The 18,021-nt window shown below is 52.6% G+C and overlaps 1 protein-coding gene across 3 annotated transcripts; it reads left to right on the forward strand.

Moving 5' to 3' along the window:
• The first annotated feature begins 1,816 nt into the window (after positions 1-1,816).
• DBNDD1 (dysbindin domain containing 1) lies at positions 1,817-17,979 on the forward strand. 3 transcript variants are annotated; one of them, XM_081203807.1, is made up of 5 exons: positions 1,817-2,025; positions 9,980-10,132; positions 10,558-10,698; positions 11,908-11,971; positions 14,185-14,361. In XM_081203807.1, exons 1-5 carry the CDS (start codon positions 1,995-1,997, stop codon positions 14,207-14,209), a joined length of 414 nt encoding a protein of 137 aa, XP_081059933.1. In that variant the 5' UTR covers positions 1,817-1,994; the 3' UTR covers positions 14,210-14,361. The 3 variants fall into 3 exon arrangements, with proteins under 3 accessions (XP_081059933.1, XP_081059932.1, XP_081059931.1); XM_081203806.1 differs by lacking the exon at positions 11,908-11,971 and adding an exon at positions 14,476-17,979 and having other exon boundaries at positions 1,839-2,025; positions 14,185-14,377; XM_081203805.1 differs by lacking the exon at positions 11,908-11,971 and having other exon boundaries at positions 1,855-2,025; positions 14,185-17,979.
• Positions 17,980-18,021: the final 42 nt, after the last annotated feature.

An 18,021-nucleotide genomic window follows, 5' to 3' on the forward strand; every position in this document is an offset into this window, starting at 1 on the left:
CCAGCCAGCAGAGCTGCAGGATGCTGGGGGTGATGGGAGCACAGCTGTGCTGGCTGGAGTTGACAGGAGTTGCAGGTCAAAATATCTAGAGGATCCAAGCTGGGGGAGGCTGGTCTTGACCCTAAGCGAGTAACATTTCTTGAGATTCATGTGGTGAGAAGGAAGGAAACGGGTAAGCAAGCAAAGTGACCCCACCAGTGAAAAAGGGTGGCCTGCTGCTTCACACAGCTATGTGGAGAGCACTTCTGACAGTGTGCAGAGTGCACCTGCAGGGCCAACTAATCAACCATTATTTTATTGAGTTATTTGATTTGTATTTATTCTATGGTGGGACTAAAGGATTTCTGACAGAGGCTGGATTCCAGGAAACATTGGGACCCACTTGCCTAGCTTAGGATGCTCTGCATTGCCTGTGGCACATTGATTCCCACTATTCGCTTCCACCCTGAGCCTGCTAGAGCAGTGTTTAGACTTCTGCCTTCTGCTTCGGTCCTGCATGGATACCTTGTTCCAGGAAGACAACAGCCAGGGGGTTTCTCCTGTTGGCATTGCTTAATTGGGGCTTTCCGCTTGGATTTGCGCCTGGATCTGTTTTTAGAAGCTCTTGCTTGGGGGTGGGATGGAGTAGAGTGGGGTGGGAGAAAGAAAATGGAGGTTTTGTAGCCAGAGACTGGAATAAAAGCCTAGTGCAGCTCAGCTGGCAGAGATGCCAGCTTCTCTCCACTCCCCGCTGGGGACATGGGAGGTGCAAAGCGCGACTGATGAGAAAGAAGCTTCTCTGTGGCTCCTCCAGGAAAAAAAAGAAAAGTAAATCTCCATCTGGGCTTGCTGGTTCCCCAGGGATACTGAGCCTGGTGGGAGACAGACGGTTCTTAATGTCTACACAGAGAAGTGGTGCTGTCCTAGGGAGCCCAAAGATTTATTGGGGGTGCAGTAAATTCGTAATAGGAGCCTTGCTGGATGAGACCAAAGGCTCATCTACTCCCACATCCTGTTCTCACAGTGGCCAGCCAGGTGTCCCAATGGGAAGCCCAGAAGTGGAACATAAGTACAACAGGAGCTGTCTCCCCACCTGTGACTCCTATCAGCTGCATCTGATCCTGTACACGGCCGCCATCATCAGCAGTCCTGGACAGCCTTATTCTCTATGAATTTCTTGCAGTGCTCAGTCTGATGCCCACCAGGCACCATCCTCGTTCCACCCTCAAACCCACAACTCCCAGTCCTCCTCTGCTGTTGCCCCACCCAGCAACTGAAATGCTCTGGTAGACTGTCCCTGAAACTGGAGGTTTTTCCTTCTTAGCAACAGACTTCCCCATAAGAATGTCAAAACAAGGCTATGGTTCTGGGTCAGACTAAGGGCTGTGTTGCTTCCGGGGTCCTCACAAGAAAGGAGTGAAGGCCGCGCAGCGCCCTCTCCCCGCCTCTCTGTCTCTGATCCTCCCTGGCCCTGGGTCCCGCGGGCCCGCTGCAAGCCTGCCACCCAGAAGGTCCCTTCCCCTGACTTCAGCGGGATGCGGATTGCGCCGGGAACTCTGCACGTGCTCAGGGGCGCTCGCCTTTTCGACGTTCCAGGGCTCCGATTTCGCGAGGCGGTCGGGGAAGGTTCCGGAGGGAGCCGAACGCCCAAGTCAGCCCAGCAGCCCGCTGGGTGAGCCGGTGGTGTGCGGAGCGGCGGGCGGGCCACTCGCTCGCTGGCGCGGCCGCCTCCCGCGCACCCCGCCCCCTCCCCCTCCCCTCGGCCAGTGCCTAGCGGCGCTCCTCGACGGCCGAGGTGGGGGGCTGCCGCGGCCGCCGCTGCTCTGCTGCGCCTGCCTTCCTGCCTCGCCCCCCGCCCGAACCGGCCGGCCGGGCCCACTCCTGCTCCTCCCCGGCGATGAGCGCTCGGGCTGCTGGCGCGGCTGGTGCAGTGACCAGAGCGGCGCGCACGGAGGCGGCGACGGCTCGTCAGGCGGAGGAGCGCACGAACGCAGCGGCTGCAGCAGCCCGGACGCATGGAGGGGCCGGGAGGGGCCTCCACCCCGGGTAAGTGTGCCGCTCGCGACGGGGGACGCAGCCCTAGCGGGCGCCCTCGCTCCCTCCCTTGGTGGATCGCTGGAGCAAGTGGGGCCGCCGCCCCGATGCCGCGGTGAGGGGCACCGTCTCGCCTGCAGCGGGCGCTGCTGCGCAGGAGCTGCCCGGACGGGCAGAAGGGCGCCTCGGACGCTCCAAGGGGGCAGTTGGACGGGGCCGCCATCCTCTCCCTCCCCGCGCTGGCCAGGAAGGGTCCCCAAGTGGACTGACCAGTTCCCGGCCGCGAATCATAGGGATCACCAGGCCGGTGGCTAGGGGGGCATCGCTCTTAGTTGGTGGTGACTCGGGCGGAGGGCGCATTGGGGATCCCCACCGCGCGCCCCCAACTTAGGCGAGGCGCCGCGGAGTGTGTCCGCGGAGGATGGATGGGGCGCGCAGTGGGGTGTGACCAGAATGCTCCCGGAGTGGAGTCTGGACCTCTGGGCCGGGGAGGGTGTGGCTGCCTTGGGCGCGGTGGGGAAGTCGCGTTTGGGCAGGTTTGTCCATTGCCGCTTTGCAAGATGCTCCGGGGTGATGCGTGCTTGGAGGGACCGATGAAGCTGGCTGCCTTGCGGGGCGCCTGCTTGGCACTTGGGGCTGCAAGTAGCCTGGCCGGCTGCTTTGCGTGGAGCGGGAGGGAGGCAGCAGCTCCAGGGGTCTTGCCCAGGGCAAGTAGTGTGCGCCCTCTCCACTTTGCTCCAAGCTGGAGAAAGATCTCTTCCCTATCCCTCCTAGAAGCAGGCAGAAGGTCTCTCAGCTGCCCCAGCTGTGGCACCCCTCGAGGGTATCGTCCCTGTGCCACATCTGGAGCCCAGCAGGCGAGGAAAGGCAGCCCAGCAGCCCGATGCCCTGACCAGCTTCCCCTGACCAGGCAAGCCTGCGGGCAGGCTGGTTCTCCGCCGCCGGAGGGAAGCGCCTCCTCGCTGCTGCCCTGCCGTTGGGAAGATGCTGAGATAGGCCAGCATCGGAACCCGCAACGAGGGCCCCCTTGTGCTTCACAAGGGCTCAGGATGAGGCGAGTTGGCCCAGGACCCCGCCGGGCTTTGCTTGTTTTTCATTATAGGCCTCGCGCAAGAGCGCCCTTGAGCATGTGCAGAGTTCTTTCCTCTTTTCGCTGAATAAACTCAATCAGCACCCTCCCCAGGGCTTGAGCTGCTGATTGATGCGTCTCTTGCCCTTTTACCCCAACTCTCTTTGCCACTAGCAGGGGGCGAGAAGGGGTGCTGAATAATATTGGAGAGATAAAGCATGAATTTCATTCAGGCCCCTGCTACCTTCCTCCTCCCCTCACTCCACCCCATACACATTTATGGAAAGGCTTCCATCTCTGACTGGCCTGATTCCTGGCAGCTCTTGTTTTGAGTATCCGCAGCCAGTGGTTTATTCCCCGTACCAAACGCGCAGCTTCCATCAGTCCAGGCCCGGTGACCTGGAGCGCCTTTCACATAATATGAGTCAGCAGCAGTTGTGAGAATCTCCACACGCCCGCCCCCCACTCCTCCAAGCCCCCTTCCTTCAGCTGCAGGAAGGATGCTGGAGGAGGCAGCTGGGAGAGGAGCTGAGATGATGGGAGTTGAGAGAAGTAGGCAGGCTCCCTCCTTTTTGTGGGGAGGATGTAGATTGGGGAGGGGGATGCAGGGGGAAGGGGCAACCAGCGCAGAGCAGCTGGGGTGATTTCCCCAGACAGCTCCAGTCCTTCCAACTCAACAGTCACCAGCAAATTCTCCTAATTGGATTCCCTCTCAACATTCTCCGTTAGGGATGTTGTCAGATTTAGGAGCCTCAGAAGAAAGATGCAGTTCCTGAATCTGGCAACCAGATGCTTAACATTAATGCCTTATAATGCATCGGCATGATTTTAACATTTAAACACGCACACGTTTTCAAACCTGATTCCAAGATCTGGCCAGACGCATTTCATCAGACACCCAGGGATGGCTCTAGTATAGTTGGAGTTAGCAGAACCTCTCCTGCTGGAGTCCAGCCCTGGGGGGCCGCTTTACATACACAAGGGCTGGCGCAGACCAGCTTCCTATTGGCACAGATAGGTGAGGAATATATTGAGCAGGAGGAGTCCAGGCATGCATTGGCAGGAGCAGCAAGGAACTTTTCTCTCTCTCTCTCAAGGCAAGGGCCTCCTTCCCTAGGGTGATCTGTAGGGTTTATATACTGTTGGTCGGCAAAACAGATAACAGCAGTGGGTGGGGCCAGGGTCAAAAATGGGCAGTGAACATCTCCTTTTCTTTCTCTCCTTGCTATCCATTTTTTCCACTGCTCCCTATTTTCTCTCTCACTTTTAGGCACCCCTTCTTCTCCACCTCTCTCTGTCTCCAGCAGCCCCTTCTCCCCCTCCCCTGCCTACCACTGTCTCTTTCTGGCACCCTTTGTTCTCTCTGTCTTTTTGACATCCTCCCCCCCTCTCGTCTTTTTCTGACACCCCTCCTCTCTCTTTCTGACACCCCTCTTCTTGCTTCCTCTCCCTCTCCACCCAGCAGACTGCCAGGGGAGGAACAGATCCCTCTTGTCAGAGGCCTGAACTGATGGCTTGCAGAGCGTTTTTGCAATGAGCCTGAGAGCCGCAGGTTGTCCCTGCCCCTGCTCTGCAGCCTACATTTCTGACACAGAAGAGGCAACAGAGGGAGGGAAGGGAGATGGAGACTGGTGGGGTAGATGGGGAAGGATATGCATTCATTTCAGAGGAAGCAGAAGAGATCATAAAAGCAGCAGGCACATGAGAATACAAAACCTTATCTAAGACTCTTTTGTTAGAGACAGAAACACACTATGAAGGAATGATTTTTGCATTATGGTGCTCCATCGGGGAGCAAGCAGAAATAATATCCTTTAACACAGCATCTCCCTTCTTTCCTGCCCCCCACCCCCACAGCAGGAATGATCCAAAAATTTCCTTATTAACACTGCACACCCTCCTTTAGAAAAATAAATCTGACATTTAGATGTGGCTGTTACTAGTGACCTCCTGAGTCTGGGCTACTGTGTTTGTTTTGAGCCAATCAAAAGCATGTCAGTGATATTTCATAAAGAAACCAAGGCTTAATGATGAGTCAATACTGTAAAAAAGAAAAGAGGATCCTGGCAGCTTCTGCTCAGCAAGAAGAGTTGGGGGGAATTGTTGTCCTTTCCCCCCAGACTGGAATATCATGTGAATCTATATAATAATACACATACACAAGCCAGGAGTTGGTAACTTGGCACCCATGAGCACAATGGCACCCTTGAGGTCTTGCTTGGGTGTCCACAATGGCTTTTGGCCTACCCACCCCCATTCACTGTCTTATTGTCCATAAATTTGTGGGGGGGGGGTGGTCCTACTTTCTCCCCCTTGAAAAGTGTGTAGCTATAGCACTAAAGGAGGAAGTTGGAAGAATGTTGCTCTTTCCCACATCCTCTTTCACTTCTATGTGTTTTTCAAGGCTCAGATTACGTATTTTATTTAGATCCTTTGGAAAAGCAGAACACACGTGTGTGTGTGTGTGTGTGCGTGTGCGTGCGTGCGTGCGTGCATTTTCACTCTTTCTGTCTCTCGGGATGGGGGCTGTTCTAGGGAGAGAAGAGATCAGAGGCATTGGCACTCCCTCAAAATTCCAGATGTGCCCAGAAAATGGTTCCCATGCTGGGTTTCAGCTGCAGAATGAGGAACATGTTCAGCACCTCTGAACATGTGCAGAGTATATTTTGTTTACTACTGGGATGCAGCAAATCCCCAAATACTTAGCTGGTTAAACATCTGTCTTAATTTTGTTTAGATCGGTTTTTATTGGTTGTTAAGACGATTTTAAATAGTTGCATTGGTGGCCACTTTACCATGAAAGCAGACTACATATGCATGCAGAAAACTAACCAGCAAAATCAACAAACCAATGGGGGTGGGTTTCAAGACAAACCATAGCCCCGGTACTTCTCTTTTCTGGAGGAAAAAAGCATTCCCTACTGGAGCTGTTTGTAAGGTGGAATCTGCTGATCACCACGAGCTGCTGCAGGTTAAACAGGCAATTCTGACTCAGCAAGGAGTTCTGCAACCTGTAGAATGGGTTGGATTAAATGCAAAGAGTTTGGAAAGAATCCAGACACAGTTAAGTAAACAGCTCTGTTTGGGCTAGGAGAAAAGCGTGTTTGTTCTGTATCTACTGTTGGAAAAGGACAGTGGATGCTCTTGGATATTGGGGGCCCCTTTGAAATGAGCATCACCCCTGCTGGCAGTGCTGCACCCCCAAAGCCCCTTCATGACTCTTACGTTAAAAAAGAACCAGATTTTTACCCACACTAGTCCATGTATTCCCCAGGGCCCCATCATCCCAATCAAATAGATCAGAGCATGCTGACTGCAGAACTGGCAAAGAAGAAGATGAAGACGAAGCAGCAGCTTTGGATCCATGGCTCGATTGCTCACAACGTAGTTTGGGAGGCATTCTCAAACCCCAAATGTTGTCAGCAGCTCAGGAAAAGAAGATGTTGCTCTCACTGAAATTCCCCCCTTTCACTGCCCTTGTTTGAGCTGGCTAAATGGAGACTTCTTGTTCTCTCTGCTCAATGCTAATAGGTTCATTGCCCCTGGAGCAAGCAAGGGCTGTGGGCTCCCTTTCCCCTTAGCTCCAGTCCATTAGGGAATATTGCCCCTTGCTTCATTCAGTGCTGCTAGTACATCTCTATTGGGAATCAATGCCCAACTCCCCCACCCTCCTCCTGCTGGGCACATTGCGCTGCTGCTGCACGTCTGTGGATGAGAGGAGGAGGCATGGAAATTAAAGAGCACTTTGTTTTTCCAGTGTGATGCCACGGCAAAATTCTGGAAGTGCACACATACACGCACACTTGCAATCATGTAAGGGTACGCTGAAGGACTCAAATTCAGGACACAATTGCTGGAGGAGGGTAGTTTTGTGGGGGAGAGTGATGTGAAAAACGAGAGCAGCGTTGACCATGGGTCTTCCCAGCACATCAACATGCATGCTTAGCTAGCGGGGATTTGCATTTATGCTCTGGGTAACAGCACCAACATCCTGCCTGTTAATGAGCGGGTAGGACCCAGCCTGCCAATCATTTGTGGCACAAACCTCATGTGCTCCTGTTGTAGGGTGCCAGTTGCCTGATAGCTGGCATGGTGCTGGGGCAGTGCCTGTGTGTGGCCTTGGCACAATGGACGAGGCGGAGAATGATTTCCCAAGCTCGGAGGTTCTGCTTTTCTGTGTCTCTCTAGCTGAAGCCTTTATATGAATGGACTGTGCAGACACAGCCTTTCTGGCACCAGCCATGATGTAAAGGGGGGGGACACATGTAAAGTCCTGGCACCTGGGGAGGGTCATGTGTACCACAACAAGCCCCTGACTTAGCTGCCAACACTGGGCAAAGTGAACGTCTCATCAGAGCATCTGGGGAAACCTGAACTATGACCTACAGGGAACACCAAAGAATAGGATTTACTACAGCAGCCTTCCCCAGCCTGGTGCCCTCCAGCTGTTTTGGACCACAGTTCTCATCATCCCCAGCCAGTGCTGCTGATTGGAATCATGCACCAAAACAGCTGGAGGGAATCAGGTTGGGGAAGGCTGCTGGCTCAGAGTCTCTCATTGTGTGACTGTTCTAGACTCTTGTGCAATTGCATTGCTGAGATTACCTGCACATACAGAAGCCAAGGCTGCTGGCATGTCTTCCACCCCTTGGGTACAAAACTGATGGCCATGGAGTATGGGGTCAGTGGGGCGACATCTGAGCACACACAGCCCATGGCTCACAGTCAGGACAGTAGCTCTGGTGGCATCTTCCTTCCTCCTGACAGACCAGCCTTTGTTCTGGGTCTGCCTGCTGGCCTGCTCTCAAACAGACCAGTCTTTTGTCATTGCAACTCCCAGCAGCAGCTGGTTCCTTAGCAGGAGCCCCAGGTTCTTGGTACCCATCTGTAAGTTGCCCTGGGAGAAAGTGCCAACCTTTCTTCCTTTGCCGCTCTTCAGGCAAAGCCAGCTGCTGCTCTTCCTGTTTTGTCCCACACCTCTCTGGGTAGCTCTAGGAGTCCTAGAGGTGTGGGACAAAACAGGAAGAGTGCTTAGTACTGGGGAAGGGGGAGATAAGGCTCCCTCCCCCTTTCCTGGATGATCTCTTCATCCAAGGCTGAGCAAACAGAAGGAAGGGCAAGGAGAAGGAAGGAAACAAGGGGTGGGGGGGTGTATCAGGTGTCTGCCTTTGCAAACACAGCCCCTTTGTTAACAGCCTCACAGCTGCAAAGAGCCTCTTTTGGCATATTGTGCAGCTTTGCTCATTTACCCCCTTTTTCAGTTTGGGGTGCCCATCCTAGAAGAAAGCTGCACAAGGATGCTTTGAAGCCTGGATATCTCAGTTGGTTAGAGCATGGTGCTGATAATGCCAAGACCGCAGGTTCGATCCCGGTATAGGATAAGGTTACCAGATGTCCCCGTTTCCCGGGGACAGTCCCCGGATTTACAGCTTTCTCAGCATTCACATGTACATAGCAAACAATAAGTGTCCCTGGAATCATTTAAAAAACCTGGTAACCTTAGTATAGGACCGCTGCCTATTCCTGCATTGCAGGGGGTGGGACTCAGACGATCCTCCGGGTCCCTTCCAACTCTACAATTCTATGATTCTAAGACCATGAGCCCACAGAAGTGCATCTGTTTGGCTTGGCTTGGCCTGAACGGGAGCCACGTAAAGAGGGAAATAGGAAGGGAAGATGAGAGGACAAAGACCACAGGGGTATTGCAGGCTGGCATTCCAATTACGTAAAAAAGAGGGCACAGATTTCCATATGAAATTTTATATGTATGGATGTAAATCCAGGTGTCCTTTTCTCAGGGTAGCTACCCAGATGCCAGTGGGGAACCCTCAAGCAGGAGCTGAGCCCAAGAGCCCTCTCCTCACTTTGATTCCCAGCAACTCCTGTTCAGAAGCAGGTTGCCTCTGACTGTGGAGGCCGAGCATGGCCATCGTGGCTAGGAGCCACTGACAGACTTACCCCCCATGAATCTGGAAGGCCTTTGGTTGGCAGAGGCTTGGTTAAGGGCTTGGAGTCGAAGAGAAAGCTATTAAGGAGTGAGGCCGCAGGAGGAACCTGCAGGAAGAGCAACAGCAAATATCTTAAGCTGAAGTTTAAGTGGAAGAACCGTGGGAGACGTTTTTGACATGGTGCCAGTCTCTGCTAGATGCAAGGAGGGGATAACACACACACACACACACACACACACGGGAGACAGCCAAGTTGCAGCTAGACATGGTTGACGCGGCAGGCTGGATTAATCCCTGCAGCCGAATTCAGTACAGGAGGGTGAAGAAATGCAAAAATGGAGAGCCAAAGAAAAGAGGAATGCTGTAGCTCAGCTGAACGGTGACCCAACATCTGAGCTTTGGTAGAAGCAGGGGATGGAAATTGTTCCTTGGTTTCTCATCTGCCATGGATAAGTTGTAGGAGTGGCCTGGATAAGGAGCTGGAGTTTAAGAACAGAGAAGCATTAGAAAAACCTGCAGGATCAGGCCAGTGGCCCATCTAGTCCAGCATCCTGTTCTCACAGTGGCCCGTGATGTGCCTGTGGGAAACCCTCAAGCAGAACCTGAGTGCAAGTGGTCTACAGAAGGATTACAGCCTCAGACTGTGGAGGCAGAACCGTCGTGGCTAGTAGCCATCCAGGCTGGTGTCAGTTTAGGGGTCTGTTCCCAGAATTCACTGCAGAAACAAAGGGCAGTCCCACTCAGCTTCCTTCATGCCAATTGGGGGGGGGGGGCTTGTATGGGAAACAGGCCTCTCCTACCTGTTGGCCACCAAGCCTGACTGTATCCACCTGAACTGAAAAGGGATGCTGATGCTGGGTGGGTGGGTCTGATCAGGCCTGGGTAGTGATTCTCCCTCTGCTCTCCTACCATGTCTCCTGTAAGCAGATGCAACCCTTTGTCGTTTCAGAGCTGATTAAAGGGGCCCAAACGCCAGAGCGGCTGGCCCCCATTATTGTACCCATACATGGACTGGTGGAAGAGCCCCACAGCCCCCCTGCTGAGGAAGAAGGAGGGATCCCAATCCCCACTTCCGGGCTGCTGCAGGTTGCAGAGCGCAGGCGTAAGTAAAATCTGGAAGGAAGGAGTTGGCTCTCTGCTGACTGTAGGAGAAGGCAAAGAGCTTTCTGGGCCCCTAGCCCAGCTCAGCAACTCCCCCTGAGACCCTGGACTCCCTTACAGCTGCATCTCCTGGGAGCTGCAGAAAGGCCCATCTGGGAGCTTACCACAAATAAGAAGCATACTTTGCATTCATTTAAAGTGCAGAGGCTAAAAGGCTGAGCTACGGAATCAGGAAAGTCCCTGGCTCAAATCTTGCCTCTGCCATTAACCCGCCAGTGTTCCCTCTCAGGCCTCAGTTTGCAGACCATCTGCAGTGTGGGGAGGGCATGTCCGAGTCCAGGACAACTGACCCTATCAGAGAGCCTTCTCATCTGTTCCCACACTGCCTAACCGGTCATGGTTCTCACTGACATTTTGTCTCCGCAGAGCCTTTGAGCAGCGTCTCCTCCCTCGAGGTGCACTTTGACCTTCTGGACCTAACTGAGCTTACAGACATGTCTGACCAGGAGCTGGCGGAGGTCTTTGCTGACTCCGACGATGAGAATACAGGCAATGAATCCCCTGCTGGTAAGCATGGTCTCTCGATTGAATCTTACACCAATTAATTATGCAAGCTTGAAAATGGAGGAACTAATTAGTCCAGGGGTCTGCAACCTTTAAGACAAAAAGAGCCACTTGGACCTGTTTCCGAAGGAAAAAAAACCTGGGAGCCGCAAAACCATTGCGACATTTAAAACAAATATATCTCCGGAGCCGCGATCTGACAGCGGGCAGGAAGGTGACGTCGGGACGGTGCGTGACTAACGCACGCACTGCCCCCATGCGACGTCACAGCCAGTACAGCGCCCGCCACAGTGGGGAGTCTCAGAGCGCACAATGCGCCTCCTCCCCTTGCTAGTATCCGCCCCGGAGCCGCGGCAAAGGTGTAAAAGAGCCACATGCGGCTCCGGAGCCGCGGGTTGCAGACCCCTGAATTAGTCAATTCCAACTGCATACATCTGCATAGACCTAAGATAGCTCCAAAGGCTGGGGGAGAAACATGTTGGGATTCAAAAGAGGTATCAGCAAGCTGTGGGCCTTGAAATGTTGCTGGACTACAACTCCTATCATCCTTGACAAAAGAGCGCAAGATGAGACTGCTGGGTCGAGCCAACAGCTGCAGATTAATGTGGCACTCATCCTGCTAGGCATGTGGGCAGAGGCAGTGTCATATAAATTGGCTTTGCAAAGCAGCTAAGCAAGTGCCTTATCCTGGGGGGGGGGGGTGTCAGCTGACACCTTTCCACCCATCCCACCCTCTAGTAATCTCACTTGCAAGTGTGAGATTACTTAGGAGAAGCCTATCTGGAGAGGCGACTCTGCTCTCCAGTTTTGATCCTAGAAATTTTTCTAACCACAAACAAAGTTGCCGTTTCTGCAGCTTCTTAGAATGCTTTCCTTTTTATACCATAGTTCCTGCTGGCCGGGATTAATGTTGTTACCCCATTCGGTAGGATTTTATTGATTTCAGTATAAGTCTGATCTCTTGTTCCCCTCCCCAGGCTTTAAGTTTAACAAGAAGCAGTTCAGACATGAAGCCACAAAGGGCCTAAGCATCAGATGTACACCCTGAGATCTGTTGCCTTCCAACCTGAAGCATATTCAATTGCAAAATGGCAACTCTGTATGGTGCCTTACGGCTCCGCAAAGTGTGTTTCTGTACTCAGGTGCCCTAATTTCTTTTTTGTCATGCATCTAATTCTCAAAATTACTTTTAAAAAAGCTGTCGATGTTCAGTGCACAAGAGTGAGTCTATGAGGCCCAATTCTTGCAGTGTAATCTTATCCATCTCTAGCCAGAAGTAAGTCCCACTGAGTTCTATGGTGCTTACTCCCAGTTAAGTGGGAACAGGATTGCAAACAGAGTAAGATACTTTTAATCAGCTAGGCAAGATCTAGGGCACAAAGACTAGGGCTGTGGCGGGGGGAAGAGTGCCTGGCAACTGCCTTGTGGGGCTTGCACATCACCCCAGGCAGAGCTGCTGCGGCAGAAAGGTCACCTGAGCCAATCAACCCCACCTGTGATGATAAGGAACCTAAGCATGGAGTGACAGTGTGAAATCTGCTTAATCAAGTATGCCGGTAGGGGTGTGTGTGCGCCTCATTAAGCAGCCCAGCTGTGCCAAGAGTCTCAGAAAACAGATAGCATTTGACAGGTGTCTCAGAAAGGGAGACACTTTGGCTTAGAGGATGTTCTCCTTGATTGTGGAAAATATCAAGCTTCTCCCTGGGGCAAGCTGGTTCTCCTCAGAGTGATGATGTCCTCATTATCTGCTTGAGGATGATGCGCAAGCTATTGCTCTAGGGAGGGCTTGTGCGCTGTGTGTGTAGGGAGGAGGGAGGGCTCCCCCATCCCATGATTCCAGGCCCTCTTCTCCTGCCCCTCCCAGAGCAATGGCATGATGAGCAGCTGTGCTGAGAGGGGTATGAAGAAGGTGTCTGCGATGGTGTCTGCGGAGGCAGCAGCTGCATCCCAGTGACACAGATGGAGTGGAAATGCAGATCAGCCTCCTTGGTGGGAAAGTGTGAGTGGAATTAATGAGGAGAGTTCCCTGCACTCTCAGCAGACAAGAAGAGGCAGGGAGGGAAATCCAGGCTGCAGGTCGGCTTTTTGATTTGTTATTATCGGCCATCATGTGTATGCATCACACAGAATGAGGTGAGCAGACTCTCAGGGGATCTGCCAAAAACACCCAGTGGATCCCACACCTCTGTTCTACTTCTTCACAGAAAATGCGGGGCTCAAAGTCCTCCCTCTTTCACTGGGAGGCTGCGTCTGGAAAGGGAGCTTATTCGATTTTGAGCAGGCCTTGCAAAATGTATTGGCTGCACAGGCCGCAAGTACAGCAAGGGAGACCCACGTGAGCCGCTCATCAAGGCCCCACGGAACTAGCTTGATGTGTCCTTTGATGTGGACACAGCTGGGAGCTGGTGTTGCGCATGACTAGCTGCCCCTCGCCGGAGTGGGAGGACTTTGTGTTTCTCACTGAGAATTTTAAGTTGGTTACTGTTTTAATCTGCTTCTCTTCTGCTCTGCTGTTGTTTTATCTGCTTTGGATATTTGTTTTGTTTTTATTGTACATTGCTTCAGATAGCTGCCTTTGATACCCAGTATGTGGAAAGATGGGTCACAAATTAAGGGCTCGCCCAAACTTGACTTGTATTTTGATTGCATTGTGCCCCGATTACCGTACTTTTCCGTCTATAAGACGAGGGTCTTTAATTTAAAAATTAGCTTTAAAATTTCCCTCGTCTTATACTTGGGTAGTGCAGAGTGGGGTTGGGCGATTGGTCGCAGCTGCGAGCAGGAGATTCTCAGTGGTGATAGTGCTGATGATTGGTGGCTGTGAGAAGGGCTGCTGGCAATTGGCTGCCATTTTCCATTTTCTTAATTTGGAGTCCCCCAAAATAGGGGGCATCTTATACATGGGGGCATGTTATACATGGAAAAATACGGTAAATCCCCAGGGTCCGAGAGGTTTTCTCATTGTTCTGCAGCTGTGCCTTGTGAAAATCAGTTCTTACCCACTGAACTGGATCTTCTCAGATGCATAGAAAATCCGAAGAGAGATGTTGCTTACCGAGCTATTGAGTCAATGGGTACAATGGATTTTTCTCAAGGCACAGCCACAGAACAATGGGGAAGCTCTTAGACCTGGGGGAATTAGTTGGTACACAATGCAATCAGAATATGGGCAGACGAAAGTGTGGCTGAGCCCTGATTTTTGCAAAATCCCCAAGAAAGAAGAAAGAAAGTTTTGAGCTTTTTAAAATAGGGAATTTGCAACAACAACAACCCAACACTTCCAGTGAAGGCTGTCATATACCCGGATTTTCCCAAACATTCTAAACAATTTCTGAAAACTCTGCCTGGACGCTATTTTTGGTGGACAAATCCCCAGATGTGTCTGGGAAATTCCGGACATACGGCAGTCCTAACGAAAGGTCTGTCGGTGTGAGGAAGCAACCAGGTGTGCTGGTCAGTCCCGACCTGCCTTTCTTTCTCTCGGCATAGGTCTGCACCCCCACCCCCACCCTAACCCCCGGGCCGGCTACCTGCGCTCCCCATCCTGGACGAGGTCAAAAGGTGATCAGGGCCGGGAGAAGAAGCACCTCAGTGACTCGGAGCTCCAGGCCAGCAAAGCAGACACTTTCCTTACTGTGGAGAAGCCGAAAGAAGAATAACGAGAGCCAGAAGCCAGACCAAGGTGCCAACACTCACTCTTGCACTAACCACAAATTCCAAGCAATTTGTGACCTTAAGAGACATTCATTCTGCCTCCTCCTCTGCCTCCCTCCCTCCCAGGTCAAGACATTTGCCAGTCTTGCTGGTTGTGTAAAAATCATTTCGCTTAGCCCCCGGCCATGAGTTACATTTGCCCATCAGGACCTTCTCTGCACTGCCATCAACACCAGGCAGCAGATGCCACGTCTAGGGGAGATGGCTGCGGCCCTGTTTCCTTTAGGCACTTTTGAACCTTCTGCTGCTACCTTCTCAACAAAGCCTGTGGCGATGGACACACCAACAAGAGGCTACCTTGCTGGGGACGAGTAGAAATGGGAGAGGGAGAGAGGCTTGAAGCACACAGCAATAGAGAAAAAGCCCCCCTTCTTCAGCCACGTGCCTTGAGCAATGCTGGGGGTGATGGGAGGCAGCGTCTCAGCCAGGGAAAGGAACCTTGTTATACCAAAGGAACCTGGGGGAAACTCAGAACCATTTCTACAACGCTTCCAGGATATGTGGTGAAGCCAAAAGTCCAGCTGCCAGGAGGACCTGCTGGGAAAGGGTGGAACCAGCCCTCACTTCCGAAAGCACATTTTCTTCCCAGTGGCCTTAACTCCCAGCTGCTGCTTTGGGGTTTTGGTCTTCTTAGCACACAGCATCCACAGGCTTGGCCTGGCTCAGCCTCAGGGCAGCTGCACGCTTCTCCTCCTGCAACTCTGTGCATTCTCATGAGGAGGAAGAGCTCCCTCCATGGCCGGCGAGGGTGACAAACAACTGCTTGGAAGCCACGAAGGAGCAGGACTGAATTGAGCAGCTAAGCCCGTCCTATGGTACGTCCCCATGTGAACTGGGGAGGCCTCTTTGTGCCAGTGGAAAGAGGCACGCTGCTGAGACTGCTTCTTGCCCTGTTGTGCATTAAACCAGAAGCTCTCAGCCAAGTGCTGGACCCAGCTTGTGTTTTCCCTAGTGGTGGCACTCTGGTGCCTGAATGCCCTTGTAGCAGGGACAAGGGAGTTAGTTCAGTCTCTGGGGTCCCCTTCAGCACAGGCTCCTCCCAAGGCTTACACACCCTCTTGTACCCTATTGAGGTTTTTGGGCCTCAGAAAGTTTGGGAGCCCAGTTTACCTTACCTTCCTCACCAGGGCTGGTCAGCCACTTGGTGTTGCCACTTGGCAGACTGGGCACCTGCTGTTGGCACCCAGTTAGCTAGACCCAGAGGGTTGCATCCCCTCTCCCCCCCCTCTCCTTCTCAGGATGGGAAAGCCAGGATGGGGCAGGAACAGCAGCTTCTCTCTCCCAGCCCTACACCATTCAAATCATGTTGCTCCATTCACTTTGCAAATGTGCCGCAGTCCTTACTGGGCTTGCTATCGAAACATGCCTGTCAGTGACATTGAACCGGAGGCTGAGAGGTGGCGACTTGCAGCTGAGGCCATTCAGTTAGGTGGGACCACAGGCCGGAGCTCAGCCCAGCCCTCTAATCTATCAACCACACTGACTCTCCGGACCTCCAACAGAGATGGGGGCACTGCACAAGCCCCAAAGCCTACAGAGTAACTGCACAGCCCTGCTCTGGGTGACTGCATCTTTCTGGGGGAGGGAGTGGGGGGGGGGTTAGAGGCTCCACAGCCTGAGACACCACAGTAGCCATGGGCGAAGGGAATGCTGCATTTCTTTACAGCCACTAAGAGAGGTGGTCTGGGCCTTAGTTTAAAGCCGGTTTCCTTGCCAAACAGATCAGAGGGCGACAAAATCTTCTCATGCATTCCTGGGATGAGTCTGTAGCAAGCGGCAGCCTCCATCCTCTGCAGCAAAATGCTGGCATCTTAAGGCAAGAGGGATTTGTGTCAAGACAAATGGAGCTGCAGATGCCCTCCTTCCTCCTCTTTGGGAATTCAAAAATGCACAGCCCTCAGCCCTCTCCACTTTGCCTGCCACACCAGAGGAGATAAACTTTCAAGCCCCATTGTGGAGCGCAGAGCGTAGATGACAAGGACTCTGAGGCCTGTCCAGAGTTTCACGGCTTAACGGATAAGCATCTGCTGATTGCAGCACAAGCTGATCTCGCAGCCAGCTGAAGTGGAAATGCTGGTGTATCATGATGCCCAGATGACATATGAGCCACCAGGGAATATGTGTGTGCATGTGCCGAGAGGGGGCTCAGGGAGAACAACAGCTGCCTGCTTCCCAAGTTGATCCTTTGCTTCCACAGCCAAATTCAGCTGTTTGCAAGGATGCTCTCAAGTGCATCCACACCCTTCCAGTTCACGAAACCCAGTTTGTTGTTTATAACACAGGAACCTGAAGCCAACCCTGGAACCCTGAGTCTCTGTGCCAATTTAAGCTGGATCTAACTGGGGCTTGTGGAAGAAGAGGGACCTCACCGAAAAGCAGCCTCTTCTGGAGGACGTGAGGCTGGTTTCATCCTTGCTATGATCTGAGGAACAGTCAGCTTTGTTGGCCAAAGTGTAGGCAGGATGCTGCAGCAGGGATACCGCCAGATCAGCACAATTACAGAGGCTCAGAGGCAAGGGGAGCAGGGGAGCCAAGGCCACACAGCTCTGCTTGGCCAGGACAGACTTCCCTGGCGCGCTACATTTTTCTCACTTGGCACAGTGACAGCATCAAGGCCACTTGAAGGCAAAGGCCACAAAGCTCTTCCAGGTGGCGAGTTCATGTTTCCATCAAGTCCAGCCCCTTCATGCTTGGAGACTCACCTCCGAGTTGCTCACTCTTGGCAAAGCACAATTTCTGTGGCCTTGCATTGTGCGCAGGTGGGAGAAGTCAGCCTCAATAAGCCTGACAGATCACCCCTGGAGCTGGAGGCTGTCCTTCACAGCAATCAGGGTTTCTTAAAGCCACAGAACCAAATTTTCTAGGAGCAGCAGCTGGAATGACCCATACCATTCTCTCGCGCCCTCCTTCCTCATGCCAACAGGTCCAGCCAGTTGCTTGGCTGGGGGATCCTTTGCTGCCTCTGCAATGCTCAGCACACGCAACAGTATTCACCTGGGCACAGAGGACCAACCAGAGCTTTTCTGCAGGCACACAATGAACAGGGGTCAGGAAGGCAGGAGGTGGCACTTCCAGATACTTCTTGCCCAGCTCTTGGCCTCTCATTGGGCCAGGTGTAAGAGCTAGCAAAACAAAGTCTCAGTTGCTCTGGCTGAGGCAGAACTACAGCTTTTACAGGAGCCAATCAGAAGTGTGCTGGATATCACCTAAGGATGACCCAACGTGTCCTTTGCTGCTCTTGGGGCTGGGCTGTAGCTTTGACTCAGTCACACAATCCACTTGCTGGTGCCATGAGCAGGAAAACTGCCCAATCGACCGTGCAGAGCCAGGTCTGACCTTGATGATGCTCTGCACACCACTGTCTTGTCATTCACCCAACAGACGTGTATAATCCAGGTTTCTGCACTTGGGGTTTGAAGTTTGAATGTGCCCAGTTATGATTTATTGCTGTCCCCCAACTCCTGGAGTCAGACAGCAGTGGCCTCTAAAGCTGTGGAACAGACCCAGCAATAGGTCACAGGGTGTGTCCTGGCAATGTAGTCTGAACCATTAAAGCAAAATCATTGCTTTTTCTGTTGTTTTGCTTTGTTCTTATGAAGCAAGGAAACAAAC

The sequence above is a fragment of the Podarcis bocagei genome (genome assembly GCF_964188305.1).
Source record: "Podarcis bocagei genome assembly, chromosome: 7".
Lineage (NCBI taxonomy): Eukaryota > Metazoa > Chordata > Lepidosauria > Squamata > Lacertidae > Podarcis > Podarcis bocagei.

Coding starts and splice junctions, on each gene's coding strand:
- DBNDD1 (XM_081203806.1), top strand. CDS start 1,995: ATGGAGGGGCCGGGAGGGGCCTCCACCCCGG. Junction 2,026..9,979: donor GGGAGGGGCCTCCACCCCGG/GTAAGTGTGCCG, acceptor TTGTCGTTTCAG/AGCTGATTAAAGGGGCCCAA. Junction 10,133..10,557: donor GCAGGTTGCAGAGCGCAGGC/GTAAGTAAAATC, acceptor TTGTCTCCGCAG/AGCCTTTGAGCAGCGTCTCC.